General features: G+C 34.0%; 1 protein-coding gene across 5 annotated transcripts in view; it reads left to right on the top strand.

Annotated features, from left to right (window-relative positions):
* dagla (diacylglycerol lipase, alpha) overlaps positions 1–19,199 on the top strand; it is a 50,997-nt gene that overhangs the window by 17,754 nt on the left and 14,044 nt on the right. For 2 of the 5 annotated variants that reach the window (XM_051898366.1, XM_051898370.1), the window contains exons 2-16: positions 1,561–1,662; positions 4,668–4,879; positions 5,325–5,426; positions 7,460–7,598; positions 10,336–10,423; positions 10,525–10,671; positions 10,764–10,841; positions 10,926–11,050; positions 12,477–12,630; positions 12,824–12,907; positions 14,156–14,233; positions 14,318–14,398; positions 15,973–16,115; positions 17,552–17,620; positions 17,704–17,776. In XM_051898366.1, coding sequence (XP_051754326.1) covers positions 1,568–1,662; positions 4,668–4,879; positions 5,325–5,426; positions 7,460–7,598; positions 10,336–10,423; positions 10,525–10,671; positions 10,764–10,841; positions 10,926–11,050; positions 12,477–12,630; positions 12,824–12,907; positions 14,156–14,233; positions 14,318–14,398; positions 15,973–16,115; positions 17,552–17,620; positions 17,704–17,776 — 1,668 coding nt within the window. In that variant the 5' untranslated portion in view covers positions 1,561–1,567. Of the gene's footprint in view, positions 1–1,163; positions 1,294–1,391; positions 1,416–1,560; positions 1,663–4,667; positions 4,880–5,324; positions 5,427–7,459; positions 7,599–10,335; positions 10,424–10,524; positions 10,672–10,763; positions 10,842–10,925; positions 11,051–12,476; positions 12,631–12,823; positions 12,908–14,155; positions 14,234–14,317; positions 14,399–15,972; positions 16,116–17,551; positions 17,621–17,703; positions 17,777–19,199 lie in introns of those variants that run through there. The other 3 variants (XM_051898367.1, XM_051898368.1, XM_051898369.1) reach the window with 3 other exon arrangements.

Below are 19,199 nucleotides of genomic sequence, written 5' to 3'. Positions count from 1 at the left end.
ATCCTTCAGAAATCATTCTAATATGATGATTTGCTGCTCAAGAAACATTTCTGATTATTATCAATGTTGAAAACAGTTATGCTTTTTCAGGATTCTTTGATGAATAGAAAGTTCAAAAGAACAGCATTTATTTGAAATAGAATCTTTTGTAACATTATAAATGTCTTTACTGTCACTTTTGATCAGTTTAGTGCATCCTTGCTGAATAAAACTGCACATTTAAAAAAATGAAGCATTTTTTTGAGATTTACGCATTTCAATGAATAATAAAATTCCATCAAATTGAATGGAATAATCCTTATTTAAAAATATGTAAGGATTATTCAATTAAAATGTGTAAGGATTATTCAATTAAATTTGATGGAATTTTACTATTAACTGAAATGCTTAAATCTTGAAAAAAAGGCTTTTTTTTGAGTGTATTAATTTCTTTACAAAAAGAAATCTTAAAACTTTTGAACAGTAGTGTATAATGTTACAAAGGTTTTCTATTTCAGGTAAATGTTCTTTTGAACATTTCTTTCTATTCATCAAAGAATCCTGAAAATTATTGATAATAATAATCAGAAATGTTTCTTGAGCAGTAAATCATCATATTACAATGGCAGTGTGTGTATATTGTGTGTGTGTGTGTGTGTGTGTGTGTGTGTATATATATATATATATATAATGTGTATATATAATGTGTATATATATATATAATGTGTGTGTATGTATATATTTATATATTTGCTTGGCTTTATCCGATTTATCAAAGTAATCGTTAGTTGCAACTGGATGATATGGCCAAAAAATGATCACAATAAAATGATATATAAATTATGTGTGTTATTGAATTGTATGTATAAAATTATTTTATTTACAAGTGTCATGCTTGTGTTCCCCCCCCCTTTTTTTTAATTCGTTGCACCTGCTTCTGAATATTGCTTTACACTAGTAGTTTATACACTATTTAGATCAACCAATATTCAGAAACAGGTGCAGTTATTTTCTTTTTCAAAGTGAAAAAAAAACCAGTGTAACAGTTATGCATTACACTTACCAAATATTGGATTCTTTTTCTGTTAACATTCTCTTGGGTCATTTCCTCTTTTGCATTTCCTTTCCTCTTTAATAATGTCCATTTTCTCCTCTCTCTCTCTCTCTCTCTCTCTCTCTCTCTCTCTCTCTCTCTCTCTCTCTCTCTCTCTCTCTCTTATTTCTATCAGAACAGAAGCAGTTTCAATCTCTGATGCACAATTATAGAAATAGTTCACCCAAGAATGAACTTGAATGGTGTTTTATATATTGATGGTGAGGTTGAGTAAATAGCAGAATTTTCCTTTTTTTTCTATTGAACTGTTTATTTACAGGAATATCTGTGTGGAAAAGCTGTCGTTCTGTTTTGAATGTAAGGCAAAGAGGACTGCAACAGAGTTAGTGCTGTTTTCTTCTCCTTTGGCCTCGTGTTACTCTGGTCTTTAATGCAGAAATGAAGAAGTGGTTAATGTGGAGTCTTTCTGTGTGAGATGCGCGTGTCAGGCGGTCTGTAACTGGAGTGTGTTAATGTGTGTGTTTCAGGGCAGTGATGCCGGGCATGGTACTGTTTCGGCGACGCTGGTCAGTCGGCAGTGATGACCTGGTGTTGCCGGCTTTCTTCCTGTTCATACTACACTGCATATGGTGAGTCTGTGTTTGTCAGCACACAGTTTGATCTTCTACATTTGTTCAGAAATGAAACAATCAAACCAGTAAATAACTGAAAATAAGCTTATATAACCAGACCTGATGTCAATAAAAGTCTTGAGAGGTAAATTTAAAGATTCTGTCATGCAATATAACAGCAGTTCCCAAACATTTTCCAGTTGTATTATGATGTAACTTTTTTATTTTTAAGTGCACTAATATTTCAAGTAATGCTAACCTTTCAAAATAAATAAAATATCGAATCAAATGATTGCTTTTTACAATGTCTGTTGGACTTCATTCATGAAACACGAGCAGATGGAATTTATTTGTAATTTGTTTCCAAATCAATGCTTATGTAAATTGTAATGCAACAGTTTAAATAGGAGAAGGAGTTTTCCGAAGTCAGATCTGCTCGTCTTCATGAAATTTGTCCATTACATGGAATTGCATCAAAAACAGCTGGACTTAAAGGGATAGTTCACACAAAAATGAAAATTACCCCATGATTTACTCACCCTCAAGCCATCCTAGGTGTATATGACATTATTCTTTCAGACAAATATAATCAGAGTTATATTAAATAATGTCCAGGGTAATCCATGCTATATAATAGGAGTGGATGGTGCCCCAAATTCTAAAGACATAAAAAATGCACTCATCCATTATAAAAGAAGTCCACATGGCTTCGGCGGGATAATAAAGGCCTTCTGAAGCAAAGCAATGCGTTTGTGTAAGAAAAATATACATATTTCAAACTTTATAAACTGTAATCTTTAGCTTCCGCTAACTGCCATATGCACGTTCACGAGAGAGTGAGGTCCCAGCTTATGACGTAAAACGCATGCGCAGCGTGAGCTCCAGTGATGAACACGGAAGCGCGGAGAAGAGAGCAAAACAAAACACCGGTCACAAATTAAAAGTACAAAGCTAGGATTTGTTAAGAAAAATGTCGGAGGATTTCGATATAAGCCAAGAGAAGACTTTGTTTTTTGCCCAGCCATATTTGTTTGAACCGGAGTATACCGACCAGGAACTCCGGGAGATGGGGGAGGCTGCAGCAGCAAAACAAACTGAAAAACTCTTGGCCGAGGCATGTTTATTGTCAGAGTAAATGCCAATCACTTGCGAAAATCACGTTAGCCAAACCCCGTAAGTCACATCACCAAAAACAGCAGGCTAAGAGGGAGACAACACACCCAGATAGCAAGCAGTAAACAAACTGCGCAACTGATAGAGAGAACCGTAACCCACCCATCTGATGAGCCGAAAGTGGTGGAATTCGCAACAGGGTAGAGAGCTCGAAGCAGCTCGATGGCAAAACTTGCAGGCAGTAAAAATTGCAGTCAACAATCAAGTCCAAAGCACCAACAGTTAGAATTGGAGTAATCCGAAAAGCACAGTTATCCGATGGTGATATAGAAATCCAAATAAAGCAGTAATCCGATCAGTGCAGCAAAACATACAAACAAACAATCCAGGTTTGAAGCGGCAGCCAGTCATGCACAGCGCTCTGCATCTCTCTTTGATATCGGCACATGTAATCTCAAGACTTTAGCTTTGTTGAAGCAACTCGGATATTTACAAGAAATCAGCATTTTAACACTAATAAAATGTAGAGTATAGCTCAAATAATTCGCTTCTTCATGTGGATTTCCTTTGCTGTACACAACTTGGTTCTCACGAGACTAGCATATTCTCACCGGAGCTCACGCTGCGCCTGCGTCTTACGTCACAAGCTGGAACGCCACTCTCTCGTGAACGCGCGTACGACAGCTAGCGGAAGTTAGAGATTACAGTTTATAAAGTTTTAAATATGGATATTTTTCTTACACAAACGCATCGCTTCACTTCAGAAGGCCTTTATTAACCCCCTGGAGCCGTGTGGACTTCTTTTATAATGGATGAGTGCATTTTTTATGTCTTTAGAATTTGGGGCACCATCCACTCCCATTATAAAGCATGGATTACCCTGGACATTATTTAATATAACTCTGATTATATGCGTCTGAAAGAAGAATGTCATATACACCTAGGATGGCTTGAGGGTGAGTAAATCATGGGGTAATTTTCATTTTTGGGTGAACTATCCCTTTAACTCTTCAGATTGTTCAGCATAAATATGATTATAAAACTCTAAATTTTTATTTAACCCCTGACTTTCCTGAGATTAGTTGTTTTAATTGTTGTTACTGACCAAAATAAGTTGCCTAAGTGTTATTGGCAGTACTGTTTATTTCATACACATTTTGTATGTTAATGAAGAATAACGATAAAGCTAACTTTGTCTGTTTTGAGGCAGCAGACTTGTGCGACCAAACTACATTTTAGGGCTGGGTAAAAAATATTGATTTCTCGATTTTAATCTGTTCTCATTTTTATGAACTAATATCGATTCTTAAAGGGATAGTTCACCCAAAAATGAAAATTATCTCATGATTTACTCACCCTCAAGCCATCCTAGGTGTATATGACTTTCTTCTTTCAGACAAACACAATCAGAGTTATAATAAAAAATATCCTGATGCATGACAGAAGCTAGTTATTTTAGTTTATAAAGTTTTAAATATGGATATTTTTCTTACAAAAACGCATCGCTTTGCTTCAGAAGTCCTTTATTAACCCCCTGGAGTTTTATGGATTAATTTTATGATGGATGGATGTGCTTTTTTGGGCTTCAAAGTCTCGAGCCCCATTCACTCCCATTATAAAGCTTGGAAGAGTCAGGATATTTTTTTTAATATAACTCTGATTGTGTTTGTCTGAAAGAAGATAGTCATATACACCTAGGATGGCTTGAGGGTGAATAAATCATGGGATAATTTTCATTTTTGAGTGAACTATCCCTTTAAATCCCAAGAATAAACAAAAAAAATATGTTTTTTTTTTTTTCTAGAAGTTAAAAAGATATCTAAAATTGTTCAGCATGTCCAACATGTTCAGCTGTATTCCAAAAATCATTTGTATGTTCATGTGATGTTGTGGCTGTGCTCTTCCGGCAGGCTGGTGGTTCTGTCTGTGGTTCTCTTTGGGCTGCCGTACAGTTCAGAGCAGTCATGCTCGGTCACGCTGGTGGATCACGGTCGCGGTTACCTTGGCATCCTGGTCAGCTGTCTGATCTGCGAGAGCGCCATCATGTGGCTGAGCATGAGAGGCAGCATCCTGTACACACAACCCAGAGAGGCGGTGCAGTACGTGCTCTATATACGGCTGGGTAAGACACACACTTGCACTTTTACCATTGAAGACAACCACAAAAAAAAAAAAAAACTTCTATTAGTTCTCTCAGTACGTTGGATCTCATATGTCAGCTCTGTTGAAGTCAGCATGAAATGGAAAGTTGTGATAGTCTTTTCTTCCCTTTTGTGACCTATATCTAAGTGAAACGGCTTCTCAAACAAGAACAAATGTAGGGCTTGACTTGATTTTGTCCGTGGGGAGTTGATTGGATGGTTGTGGTTTGCTATTGGTGGATCTCATGTGAGTGACAGGCTGCCCTGTACAGAGGTTTGAAAATTATGAGCAATAATAATACTGATGCTTGTCATGACAGCATCAGTTTTATCGTAAAATCATATTGCACTGACAATGAAAACTCATACTCTATGTGATTAGGCCTTAAATCAACACTTGTCATTAATTGTTCCTCCTCTCTGCAGCCATCCTGCTGGTGGAGCTGGTGTATGCGGTGGTGGGCATCGCCTGGTTGGTGCAGTACTACCAGCCCTGCTCTGACATCACCGCCAAGAACCTCACCCTGGGTAAGACATGAATAAAAACAATGTAGGGGTGTGAAATATATTTTCACAATGTTATATATTAGTAATGTTATATACAGTACTGGTCAAAAGTTTGGAAACATTACTGTTTTTAATGTTTTTGAAAGAAGTCTCTTCTGCTCACAAAGGCTGCATTTATGTAAAAAAACAGTAATGTTTTAATTAATGATTTTCTATTTTAATATACTTTAAAATATAGTTTATTCCTGTGATCAAAGCTGAATTTTCAGCATCATTACTCCAGTCTTCAGTGTCACATGATCCTTCAGAAATCATTCTAATATGCTGATTTATTATCAATGTTGAAAACAGTTTTGCTGCTTAATATTTTTTTGGAACCTGTGATACTTTTTTTCAGGATTCACTGATGAATAAAAAGTTAAAAAGAACAACATTTATTCAAATAGAAATCTTTTACAGTATAAACCTTTACTATCACTTTTTTAGCAATTTAATTTAGCAACAATTTGCTGAGTAAAATTATTAATTTCTTTCAAAAAAAAAGAAAGAAAGAAAAACAATTAATGACCCAAACTATGTAACGGTAGTGTATATTGTTAGAAAAGATTTCTATTTTAAATAAAAGCTGTTCTTTTTAAATTTTTTATTCATCAGTGAATCCTGAAAAAAGTATCACCGGTTATAAAAAAATATTAAGCAGCACAACTGTTTCCAACATTGATAATAAATCATCAAATTAGAATGATTTCTGAAGGATCATGTGACACTGAAGACTGGAGTAATGATGCTGAAAATTCAGCTTTGATCACAGGAATAAATTACATTTTAAAGTATAATAAAATAGAAAAACATTATTTTAAATTGTAATAATATTTCACAATATTACAGTTTTTACTGTATTTTTGATCAAATAAATGCAGCCTTGATGATAAGAGACTTCTTTCAAAAGCATTAAAAAAAGTAATGTTTCCAAACTTTTGACCGGTACTGTCACAATAAAGTTATATTTTCTGTAAATTAAATGAAACATTTGTTTGTATTTTAATGCATGGTAATGCCTATTTTTGGATAATCCAGTAAATTTAAAGGTACACTATGTAACTTTTGGCCCTCTAGCGGTTAAAAAGCAAAACTACATGCATTTTGCGGAAGAACATTGGGTAACATTTTACAATAAGGTTCATTAGTTAAACATTGCTGAAAATTAACATTAACAAAGATTAATAGAAGCGCAGTTCATTATTAGTTCATGTTAACTAATGAACCTTATTGTAAAGTGTTACCGAACATTGTTTTGGTTGTACTTTGGCTCTGTGTGGATGAATATGGCTCTTTCTCATAACTAAAAAAAGAGAGAGAGGTCATCCTACTGCTCATAAAACTTTCACTATAGGCTTAAGAGATATAATGTAAAGATCTCAAGCTGACTAGCTGAAGACTTTATTGTAGCTTTATCCATTAATAGACACGGTACTTCATGAAAACGTACATGATCTGCTCTAAATTTACATGTTACCCTTAACTGTCAGTCTATGTGTGAATACGGTACATCAGACCTGTGCATACAGCCACACAAGCATATCTACCACTGTATAGAAAAATACTGTTGCACAGTACTGAATATACAGCCATAACACCGCTGTCAGCAGGAAGATCAAAAACAGTGAGAGTGTGGCATCCTTGCGGCATGAGCAGGCATGTTAAAATCTCATTAAACCTCGCCTTGTTAGTCTCAACAGATTCCTGTGAATTTGATAGACATTTATGGCTATTTATGTCCTGGAATCTCAACGCACGCTTTCTAACAATACGCCTAGTGTAGCTTTCCACATGTCTGTGCTGACCATGAATCAGTGTCGCTCATTGTCCACCCCCATCCTATAATAGCACACTTCACTTCCATGCCGATCATCTGTCTGTACAACACACGGACTGACAAAGAGACAGTTGGTTCTTTTTACAGTGAAGAACTATATACATCTATAAGCATCAAATGAAAATGTCTACAGCACATTTAAAATATTAGATAAAACTGTGTTTATTTATTTTAACAGGAATTGTGGTGTGTAACTGGTTGGTCATCTTCAGCGTGTGTTTCACCATGATGTGTACCTTTGACCCCACCGGACGGACCTTTGTGAAGCTGAAAGCAACTCGCCGGCGTCAGCGTAACCTCACGACGTACACCCTCAGGTACAGCGCTTTATTGTTCTCACGCTACGCTCCTAAAAATAAAGGTACTTCATTGGCAAAACCTTTAACATCCATTGAATCTTTCCATTGCACAAAAGGTTCTTTATAGTGAAAAAAGGTTCTTCAGATTATTAAAATAATCTTCACACTATGAAAACAAATGGTTCTATTTACTAACTAACTATTTACTTAAATGTTCTTTGGGGAACCTAAAATGGATCATCTATGGCATCGCTGCAAAAAAATTTCCTTTTTGAACCTTTATTTTTAAAAGTGTAGCTTTTTTCGGGATACACTCCCATCAGTTGATGAATTCAATCTTAATCTGAGTGTACTAAAAGCTACATTTTTAGTTCTCTCATGAACAGTCAAGTGCTTTAGTGATGGACTTTTTATGCTTTTAGCAACTAATAAGAGTGTAGAGCTCATTTTACCCATTTAAATCCATTCCATAGGGTTTTGGCCAAAATTGAAACAGAAAAATCACTTTTTTGCAGTCTTATAGTTTTTTTTTTTTTTTTCTTTAGTATCGTATTTATCTACATGAAATAAGTATACAGATTTGTGTACCAAAACCCATGTGTCACAAGTTCAAATGTCACAAAATTATTACCCTGACTAACAAAACCCCAAATAATATGTACAATAAAAATAAAATCCCTAACAATAAAAAAAACAGTACAATAAAATAAATGAAAACAAAAACCTAATTGAAAAAAATATTGAATATAATGATTTAATTTAAAAAAAGAACTATTTTACTTATTTAAAATAAAGCTGAAATTAAATAAAATATAAATGTTAGCTGAAAAATTTAACTAACTGAAATAAAATAGGTTGAAGATGATGTACTGAAATAATAAAAATAAAACTGAAATAAAAATAAATTAAAGCTAAATAGAAATAGTAAAAACTAATAAAAATGACACAAGCACATAACAAAATTCCTAAAAAAAATTGTGAAAATATTCAAATAAAAGCTAATTCAAAATGTAAATAAATATGTAGATATTAGTGCTGTCAAAAGTAACGTGTTAACGCATGCGATTAATTTTTTCAGTTCAACGCGTTAAAAATATTTAACGCAATTAACGCAGCATCTGTTTTTTCCGTCATAATTTGGCTAGCGTTACATTATATGATCACGCTCTTATTCATGCAAATGCTTTTAAACCATTCAAGCGCCACAAGACTGGTCTGCAGCTATGCAGACCTTTAGCAGATCTTTTGCGCTTGAATGGACAAAAACGCACAAAATTATGCCAAAATGCCTGTTTTGTCGAGTATCCTCAGAAGCACAGTCTTAAATGAGTTATATAATGTCTTAAATTAACACAAAGAGTTGTGAGAAAATAGGATGCAGATGCATATCATGTACGGCAGTTCTTAAAGTGACAGCAGCCTAATAAACCTGCTACAGTCTGCAAATAAAGAAAAAGAAAATCGTTCACTCCTCTTAATTGAATAACTGTTGTAGCTTTAAAAAAATGTATCTATATTTTAATCTAATAATCTAAATTATGCAGTGAAAACTGAAGTGTTTGATAACGGCTTTGATTCTGGATATTTCCTACCTGTTAGATCAAATTTTTAAATACTGTCTTTATGTTGTTTCTGCATTAATTTGGAAATTAAATATGAAATTATTACAATATAAAAATATATTAAAATCTTTAATGTTAGATGCGATTAATCGCGATTAATTACAGAATTTTTTTTTAATCGATTGACAACACTAGTAGATATAATAGCATAGAAATGTAATTATATAATAGTACATAAATAATACTTTTAATAATACTATAATACTATACCTATTTTATGCTTTACGTTTTTTTTAAATAAATTGAGTAAATATTGTGTAAATTAAGTGTTTCATTTCACCAATATTGTGCACATCCCATTTGTAAACATTAATTGGTATTATGTATATATATTAGAGATGCACCGATACTATATTTCTCAACCGATACCGATAGCCGATTATTCAGAGTAATATCTGCCGATAATGATACAGATAGAAATTATTATATTTTGAAAGAAATGCAAATAATCACTTTATTCTCTCCATTTCATCAACTTGTTTCAGAGGAACTGGTATCAGTTATAATCAAACACATTGCTAAAATTAATGTTAACACGCATTAACTAAATTCTGAAGATTAAATTAATATTTCTTAACTATCTGAATGTTATTAATTCATATAATTACTATTAATATTGAACATCAAACAGGTTTCTTAGCATTTTCTTTACACAAAGCACAAATGCAGTGCATTTTCTTGCCCTCTTTTGATTGACAGAATATATCGGCCCTGACTATCAGCTGTTTAAACAAACTTGCAATACCCTGTTATGATCCAAGCTATCTGGCAATATATATTAGAGATGCACCGATATATCGGCCAATAATCGGTATCGGCCGATAAAAGCAAATATACCAATTATTGGCCGATATATCGGTGCATGTCTAATATATATTGCCATTATATCGACTGTAAGATAGTTTGGATCATAACAGGGTATTGCAAGTTTGCACAGATTTTTGTTTTGCTCGCTGTTATGATTTTGACACCCCCTTCAATCTACAGTTGCACAGTGTATGTGTCGCATTCCCCATTTTTCCACCCGTTTCTAGATACGTGTTTGCGTCATTGCCGTTCCAGTATCTATTGAGCTATAATTCCCAAATCTCCTCATGATATTTGCTCAGTTGGGTTGCATCTGTCTCTCTCAGACACAGGCTAGAAGAGGGTCAAGCCAGCAGCTGGAGCAGGAGACTCAAGTTCTTCATGTGCTGCACTAGAGCAAAAGACACACAATCTGTAAGACTCGTGCACCAACTCAAATACACACATGCCAGTTACTGTGAGAGCGTCTCAAATGTACACACACAACATTCTCAGTGGAAGATATTCTCTCTCAGGATGCTTACTCTGAGGTGGCCAGCTTGTTTGCCGAGTTTTTCCGGGATCTGGACATCGTGCCGAGTGACATCATCGCTGGCTTGGTGCTCCTCCGACAGAGACAACGAGCTAAGAGATCCTCCATCTTGGATCAGGTTTGCAGAATCGTGGTATTACATGATCAGTAACATTACTTTTTTATTGGACGAATATTCCTCACTGTCCAAATAATACAAAATGTTTTTCTGTTTGTTTGTAGGCAAACAATGACGTTTTGGCCTTTCTGTCCGGGATGCCTGTAACTCGCAACACTAAATACTTGGACCTCAAGAACTCGGTATTTCAAGAATACAGTGAATGTGTGTGCTTGTATTGATACATATATATATTTTTATTTATAATGCTCTCCCTCTGTTTACAGTCTGAGATGGCCATGTATAAAGAAGTGTGTTACTACATGCTGTTTGCCATGGCGGCGTATGGCTGGCCCGTATATCTTTTGAGAAAGCCAGCGTGTGGACTGTGCAGACTCGTCAGCACCTGCTCGTAAGTAAAGACTGATGCGATCGTTCCACATTGGTGGCAAGAAGCGAGATAAAAGCGAATAAGAGAGGCTCCTATACTGATATAGTTTCTTACCATCATTGGTAGACTTGCCTCTTCACTAAACTTAATGCTGAATCTAACTTAAATTTAAGCCTATTCCTAACTACCAAGGGTGAGCGAGAATACTCCCTTTGTAAAAGGGTATACCAAATCTTAATACCAAATCAACAACGGTGTGATCCGGGGAGAAAATTTCAGTTATACTGCCGGTCAAATGTTTGGAATAATCAGGGAATCACATAGATGTATTTAAGACACATATATTGAAATGCAAAGTACTATTTTGTGTTTTGTATTTTAAAGCCTTTGAAAAGAATCTAATTTAATTTGTATTTAAATTAGGGCTGTCAAAATGATAAATTGTGATTAGTTGAAGACTGGAGTAATGATGCTGAAAATCCAGCTTTGCATTACAGGAATAAATAATACATTATGAAATATATTATAATAGAAAACAGTTATTTTAAATTGTAATCATTTTTATTATTTATCTTTTTTATTATTATTTTTTATTTGTATTAAAAAATCATTTGTTCTATTAAGAAATCAATATTTCTTGCATTTTTATTAACAATAACTAGGGCTGCACAACAATAAATCGCGATTAATCGTTTGCAAAATAAAAGTCTGTGTTTACGTAATATATGTGTGTGTTCTGTGTATAATAATTATGTATATATAAATACACACATGTATAAATTTAAGAAACATGTGCATGTATAAATAAATATATATATATATTTTATATTACATATAAATATAAATATTTTATATATAAATATAACATTTTTCTTAAATATATACATGTATGTGTGTATTTATATATACATAATTATTATGCACAGAACACACACATATATTACATAAACAGACTTTTATTTTGAACGGTTATCGATATTATCTGTGCAGCCCTAATAATAACTATTATGTTATGTGTATAAATATGTAATTTATTATTAATAAGAACACATAAAAAATGTGTTTGTATGTGTACTATATTTTTTTTCTAAAATAATTGTTTTTAATTGATAACAAATTACATTTTGTCATTTGAGTGTGTATGTATGTACTGTATGTGTGTGTGTGTGTATGTGTGTGTGTGTATATATATATATATATATATATATATATATATATATATATATATAATATGTATGTGCAATTTATTATCAATTAGAAACAAGTATTTTAGAAAAAAAAATTGAAAATTGTTTGTGTGTGTCGTTTTTCTTTTTCTTTTTAATTTTCTACCTTTTTTTGCACTTTCCCATGGCTAATAATTGTCTGTTTAGGACCCATGGATGAAATTGAAAGCCTTTAATTTTTTTTCTCTTTTCGTGTCTCTTCCTTTCTTCTCTCTCGTCAGCTGTAATACTTCAGTTTCAGGTTCTCGTCTCTCTCAGTCTGTCACCGTTGAGGAGGATAACTGCTGTGGCTGTAACGTTCTTGCCATTCGACGGCAGTTCCTGGACCGAGACCTTAAAGAAGTCCAAATTGTCTACACATCCTGCCATGACGCAGTACGGCATCTTACGATAATTCTTTAACACCCCTGACCCCTGAAATCCTGAGGTGTAATGTCTTGTGTGAAAAATATCTGTTCACATAATGAGTCACCGCCTGACTAAAATATTTGAGAAGCTGTAACTGATGTGATAAATGCTAAATGTGTGATTAAGACAAATTATTGTCTAATGTATTTTTGATTTGTAGGTTTATGAGACACCCTTCTTTGTAGCAGTGGATCATGCAAAGAAAAAAGTCGTGATCAGTATCAGAGGGACATTGTCCCCTAAGGTGAGTCAACCACACGTGTACTGTAACAGCTTTCTCTTTTTACAATGAAGCCTGAGTGACCTCAGGAGCTTAAGCGTATGTTCGTAGAATTAAAATCAGGGTTATTAGACTTAGAGTTGTAGTTGAGGCCTGGAAGAATTTGGTTCATGTTGTCGACATGTCGAGAAGACGCTGTTTTCTGCATCAGACTGGGCCATCTGACCAATCAGAGCAGAGTAGACCAATCTCAACAGACCAATCAGAGCAGAGTCAGCTCTCAGAAAGGATGGGTTCAGAGAGACTGAATCCTTTATCGAACCATTTCAGACACTGTGAGAAAAGAGCTGATGCTGCAATGTATATTATGAGGAAAATAAACTGTTTTTTGACCTTGGATGCATGTAAACCTTTTATAGAAAATTAGGAACCTTTAAAATAGCATAGTAGGAGCAATTTAATAAAACTATAATATAACTAAAATAAAAACTGATTAAAATATTGTCTGTTTCTAAGCAGTATGTTTAAGCTGTGACATAAGAAAGTACTTTACCCACACAAGAGCATTTTAAGGACAAAAAATAATAATAATTTAATGGTCTGGAATCAGTTAGCACTTGTAAAATGACAGTAATCTGTACATCCATCTATAGTACCAGGCTATCGATTTCATACAAAGCTTTGCTAGTTTCATGTTTATTGTATCACTCTATGGTCTCTTTCTTTTCACATAATAGAATAACTCAAATCAATATTTCATGTCCATTTATTTATTTATTAGTAGCCATGTAATGAGTCTGCTAATGTATAGAGAGATTATTAAATATTGCAAAATAAACCCAATAGTTTTTTTGCGATAATGGCTGGCTTGCTGTACATTATCCCTTACATGATTCACCATTTATTAAGTTTATCGGTAGCACTTTACAATAAGGTTCATTTGTTAACATTTGTTAATGTATTAACTACCATGAACTAACCATGAGCAATACATTTGTTACTGTATTTGTTAATCTTTGTTAACGTTAGTTAATGAAAATACATCTGTTCACTGTTCATGTTAGTTCACAGTGCGTTAACTAATGTTAACAAATACAACTCTTGATTTTAATAATGTATTAGTAAATGTTGAAATTAACATGAACAAAGATTAATAAATGCTGTATAACTGCAGTTCATTATAAGCTCATTTTAACTAACGTAGTTAACTAACATTAACTAATGAACCTTATTGTTAAGTGTTACCAGTTTATCTTTCTCCCTCTTTCTCAGGACGCTTTAACAGATCTCACAGGTGACTCTGAGCGTTTGCCTCTAGAGGAGCAGCACGGCACATGGCTCGGACACAAGGTCCTACACACATATAGACACACACAGATTATTGGCAGATATAAACACAAACTCATTCTTTCTTTTCGTCAATCCTTTATTTAGGGAATGGTTTATTCAGCTGAATACATAAAAAAGAAACTAGAGCAAGAAATGATTCTCTCTCAAGCCTTTGGGAGGGATTTGGTAAGTATAAACATTTGTCATGTAATTTGACTGTTTAGTTTGTCTCACGTCCCATTATAATACATGGAGAGGGCGGAGTTTATTACCTATACCGCATTCAGCCACCTGGGGGCGATCGAGACGCTTTGGCTTCACTTTTCAGGACTCGTGTGGCACGCTTGGGCGAAAGGCACAATAGTTAACATGATGATAAACAGCTGGCTGACTTTTCCATTTGTTGACTTAACATGGTTAGATTCAGATGGTAAATATCATGTATTAATTTGGGTGTCCACCCACTTTAGAGATAATCACCATATTTATAATGAAACCTTCATATTTGTGACCCTGGACCACAAAACCAGTCATAAGTCGCACGGGTATATTTGTAACAATAGCCAACAATACATTGTATGGGTCAAAATTATCAATTTTTCTTTTATGCCCAAAATCATTAGGATATTACATAAAGATCATGTTCCATGAAGATATTTTGTACATTTCCTACCGTAAATATATCAAAAATTTATTTTTGTGAGTGGATATGCATTGCTAAGGACTTCATTTGAACAACTTTAAAGGCAATTTTCTCAATATTTAGATTTTTTTGCACCCTCAGATTCCAGATTTTCAAATAGCTTATTTATTCTGCTTTCAGATGATGTATAAATCTCAATTTTAAAAAAAATTGACCCTTATGACTGGTTTTGTGGTCCAGGGTCACATTTAAAAATATGGTATTAATCATATCATATAATAAAACATAATTTATTGTTACTACTGTAAATCTGTATTAAATTATTATGGGATCTCCTTCAATGCTTTCAGAATCTTACTTCTAAAAATAATTTTGTTTCTGTTTTTTTAACCTTTTATTTTTATATTAACATTATTTTAATGACAGTATATTTACAAAAATGAATTCTTTTATTTATCGAAATAAACAGAAAATAGTACAAACTTTGCTAAAGGGATTTTTTGAACAAGTATTAACTTAGAGACATTATTAAAAAAATATTAAAACAATACTGTGTGTCTTTTGCCCCATGCTGGTTTTACCCCGTGTGTCTGTGGGGTAAACGCCCCCTTCGCCACCTCATACATTTATAAGATTTTTAAACAAAACAAACCACTTTTATGAATTATTTTCACACAAAATCTGTTGCTCCATCAATGTTCACTACAAACATATATATTTTTCTGCAATCATACACTGTGGGAGTAGTGAAAAGCACGTTTTTCTTAGCCCCGTTGTACCCTATACAACAGTATATTGAATAAAACATTTCTTGAGTATTTTGAACTTGCAATTATCCTGTTTTGCATTTGAACGTGTGCCTGTTTAATTAAGTAAAATAATTTGAGATGCATTATTTATTTTGCGATTTTATGGGTTTGTTCTGTATGGACACAGATGGTATTTGTGTTATTTGTGCAGGTCTTAAAATTGATTTTAAAACCAGATGGTAATGTGACGACTGTTTACTAAATTCTCCCCAGTGTCTTCAGACAACATTTGCATGTTGCATGCAAAAATTTGCATTGTGCATGAAATCATGTATCACAAAAGTATTGTGTATGTCCATGTGTCTCAGGGTAAAGGGACGATGCACTATGGGCTGGTGATTGTGGGTCACTCTCTGGGTGCGGGTACAGCCGCCATCCTGTCCTTCCTCCTCCGGCCGCAGTATCCTTCACTGCACTGCTATTCCTACTCCCCACCTGGCGGCCTCCTCAGGTCAGTGCGACCTTGCCGTTGTTGCTCTGGGATCTGTTTTGCTCTACATTTATAGAGAAAACTGAAAACCGATCTCCTCTGAGAGAAAGAGCGTGTTTAGCAGTCACTGAGGCATGATGACATTAGATAAACTGTTGTGTTAAAGGATTAGTTCATGCAAAAATGGACATTTTGTCATTATTTCTCAACCTGTCGTTCCAACGTTATATGAGTGAATTTAAAAAGCAGCATAAAAGTATTATTCTTTGGATGCCATAGCTGTTGAGTTATAAATTTAAATGAGGAACAAAGCATTTTTCATATTCTCTTTAAATCAAATGTGCTTGCAGTGTTGTGATCAGTCACATGATGTGTGAGAACCAATGGCATTTGGTATTAGTGATGTCACACCTGCCAATTTTCTAATAGTGTGACTGAGATTTAAAGCTCCGGCAAAGGGCAGGAATGTCAGTGAATTACGTTAATTTTTAATGTACACTTCCAATCCAAATATTTGGGGTCAGTATGATTATTTTTTGGACAGAAATTAATACTTTTATTCTGCAAGAACACATTAAATGGATCAAAAACACATTTATACTGTTACAAAAGATTTCTGTTTTAAATAAATGATGTTCTTTTGAATTTCATATTCATTAAAGATTCCTGAAACAAATGTAGCGCAACTGTTTTCAACACTGATAATAATCAGAAATGTTTCTTGAGCATCAAATCAGCATATTAGAATGATTTCTGAAGGATCATGTGACACTGAAGACTGGAGTAATGATGCTGAAAATTCAGCTTTGCATCACAGGAATAAATTACATTATATATATTATATATATTCAAAAATATTTAAATAGAAAACAGTTCTTTTAAATTGTAATAATATTTCACAATATTACTGTTTTTACTGTATTTTTGATCAAATAAATGCAGTCTTGGTGAACAGAACAGACTTCTTTTTAAAACATTAATAAAATCTTAGTGTAACTTTCAGGTTTATACATTAAAAAACACTCAAGAGGTCTGTCACAAACTACAGTTCTCCTTCTCTATAATGCAAGGGGTTGTGGGAAATATTAGTCAAAAAAAAATACATGGATGCATATCTTTTGGAAGGATGATATTTGAATTGAGATTCGCCCCAGAGCCTTTTTCTGAAACACGGTTATTGGTTTAATTCAGTAGGTAATGTGTCTCACAGCTACTCTTTCATGTTTATGCTGTTGTTAGAGAGAAACTCTTGCCTGCTATGCTTGAAATATACTTTGCAGTGTTAGCACAGTATTTTTGCATGAAAAGATTGTAACGCTAAGATAAACAACATATTCCTTAGAAAAACTGTTGAATATCACATTTCAGTCACATTATGGCAGTTAAACCGATTTTAAACAGTTTTCATGTTGACATTATAGAACGTGTTTAACCACAAACTTCTGTTTAATTCACAGTGAGGATGCAATGGAGTACTCGAAAGAGTTCGTCACCTCGGTCGTGTTGGGAAAAGATCTGGTCCCCAGGTAAATGAGTGTTCAGCTGTGGTTGTATATATTCATAAGTCTGAGCAGACGAATGTTTATCTAATGCTTTTATGTTCATTCAGGATTGGCCTCTCTCAGCTTGAGGGCTTCCGTCGCCACCTACTTGAAGTCTTACAGAAGAGTGATAAACCAAAGGTGAGCTGCTTTAAAGGGATAGTTCACACAAAAACGAAAACATTTACTCACCCTCAAGTTGTTGCAAACCCGTTTGAATTTCTTTCTTCTGCTGAACACAAAAGAAGATATTTTGAAGAATGTCGGTAACCAAACAGTTGTTGGAGCACCATTGACTTTCATAGTATGGATAAAAGTCAACTGTTTGGTTAACAACATTCTTCAAAATATCTTCTTTTGTGTTCAGCAGAAGAAAGAAATTCATACGGGTTTGAAACAATTTGAGGGTGAGTAAATGATGACTGAATTTTCATTTCTGGGTGAACTGTCCCTTTAACCCTGAGTTAGAACATAGTCTCGATCATCATCAGCATCGCTGAAATGAACCGTTTATTTTACATTACATTGATTTCACTCCAGTCAATGTGATAAAATTCTAATAAAACAAAACTGAATACTATTATAAAAGAAAAAACTTCACCTTGATAAATGTTTTCCTTTCAAGAACATTTTTTCTCAGATAACTTGCTTTGAATTTGAGTTTATTCCCCCTCAATTGTGTTTGTACACAGTAGTGTTGTCACGATATTGGAATGTCTAACTAACTTCGATACGATACCTTTAAAAATATTGATTTTCGATGCCATATATACTGCCATACAGATATTTTTTATTATCATCTCGTTTTTTTTAAATTTGGGCAATTTTGCTGCAATAGCTTTCACACAGCGCAGGGAGGCTTTACTTAAAGGTACAAAAAAAGACAATTAAACAATTTGCAAACAATAGCACAAATAAATACAAGGGAATAATTAGACAAATGAAATAAACATGGCTTTAAGTTTTTCAGATGGGTCTAACAGTAGTATTCAGGTAAACACTACAGAAATTAAAGTAATCAAATGTAAAATAACACTGGATAGACTTTATTGTAAAAATTTAATTCAGATTAATGCTTATAATTAAAGTTACAAGAAAAGCGAGTGATTTTCTCTCTGACAGCAGCAGGTTTATTAGGCTGCTGTCACTTTAAGAGCTTATGCACGGATTCAATATACTGTTACACAACATGCGCTTTCTATTACTATTTACGTTCAAAAACTGACTGTGTTTACCTGAATACTCGCCAAGATGGGCATTTTGACATAATGCTGTGTGTATTTGACTGTTTAAGCGCAATAAGCCAAGAAAAATAACTCAATTTGGTACTCGAAAGCTGTTTGAGAGGCGGCTTTATGAGAGCGCCACTTATATAGATCAGTGGTGGGCGCGCTTTTGGTGTGAGCTTGAAACCTGCAGGAATGAGTAAAATTATGCACAATACAAGTGCTATTTAACCGGAGCGAGACGAGTGAGTGACAGGAGGCGGGTGTGTTAATTCGCCGTCGGAGAGAAGAGAAAGTGAGAACGCGCAGCTGCTATCGGTGTATCAATACTGTAGAAA

This window comes from Ctenopharyngodon idella, chromosome 7, assembly GCF_019924925.1.
Source record: "Ctenopharyngodon idella isolate HZGC_01 chromosome 7, HZGC01, whole genome shotgun sequence".
Lineage (NCBI taxonomy): Eukaryota > Metazoa > Chordata > Actinopteri > Cypriniformes > Xenocyprididae > Ctenopharyngodon > Ctenopharyngodon idella.
This window is presented reverse-complemented; position numbering and strand designations above follow the sequence as displayed.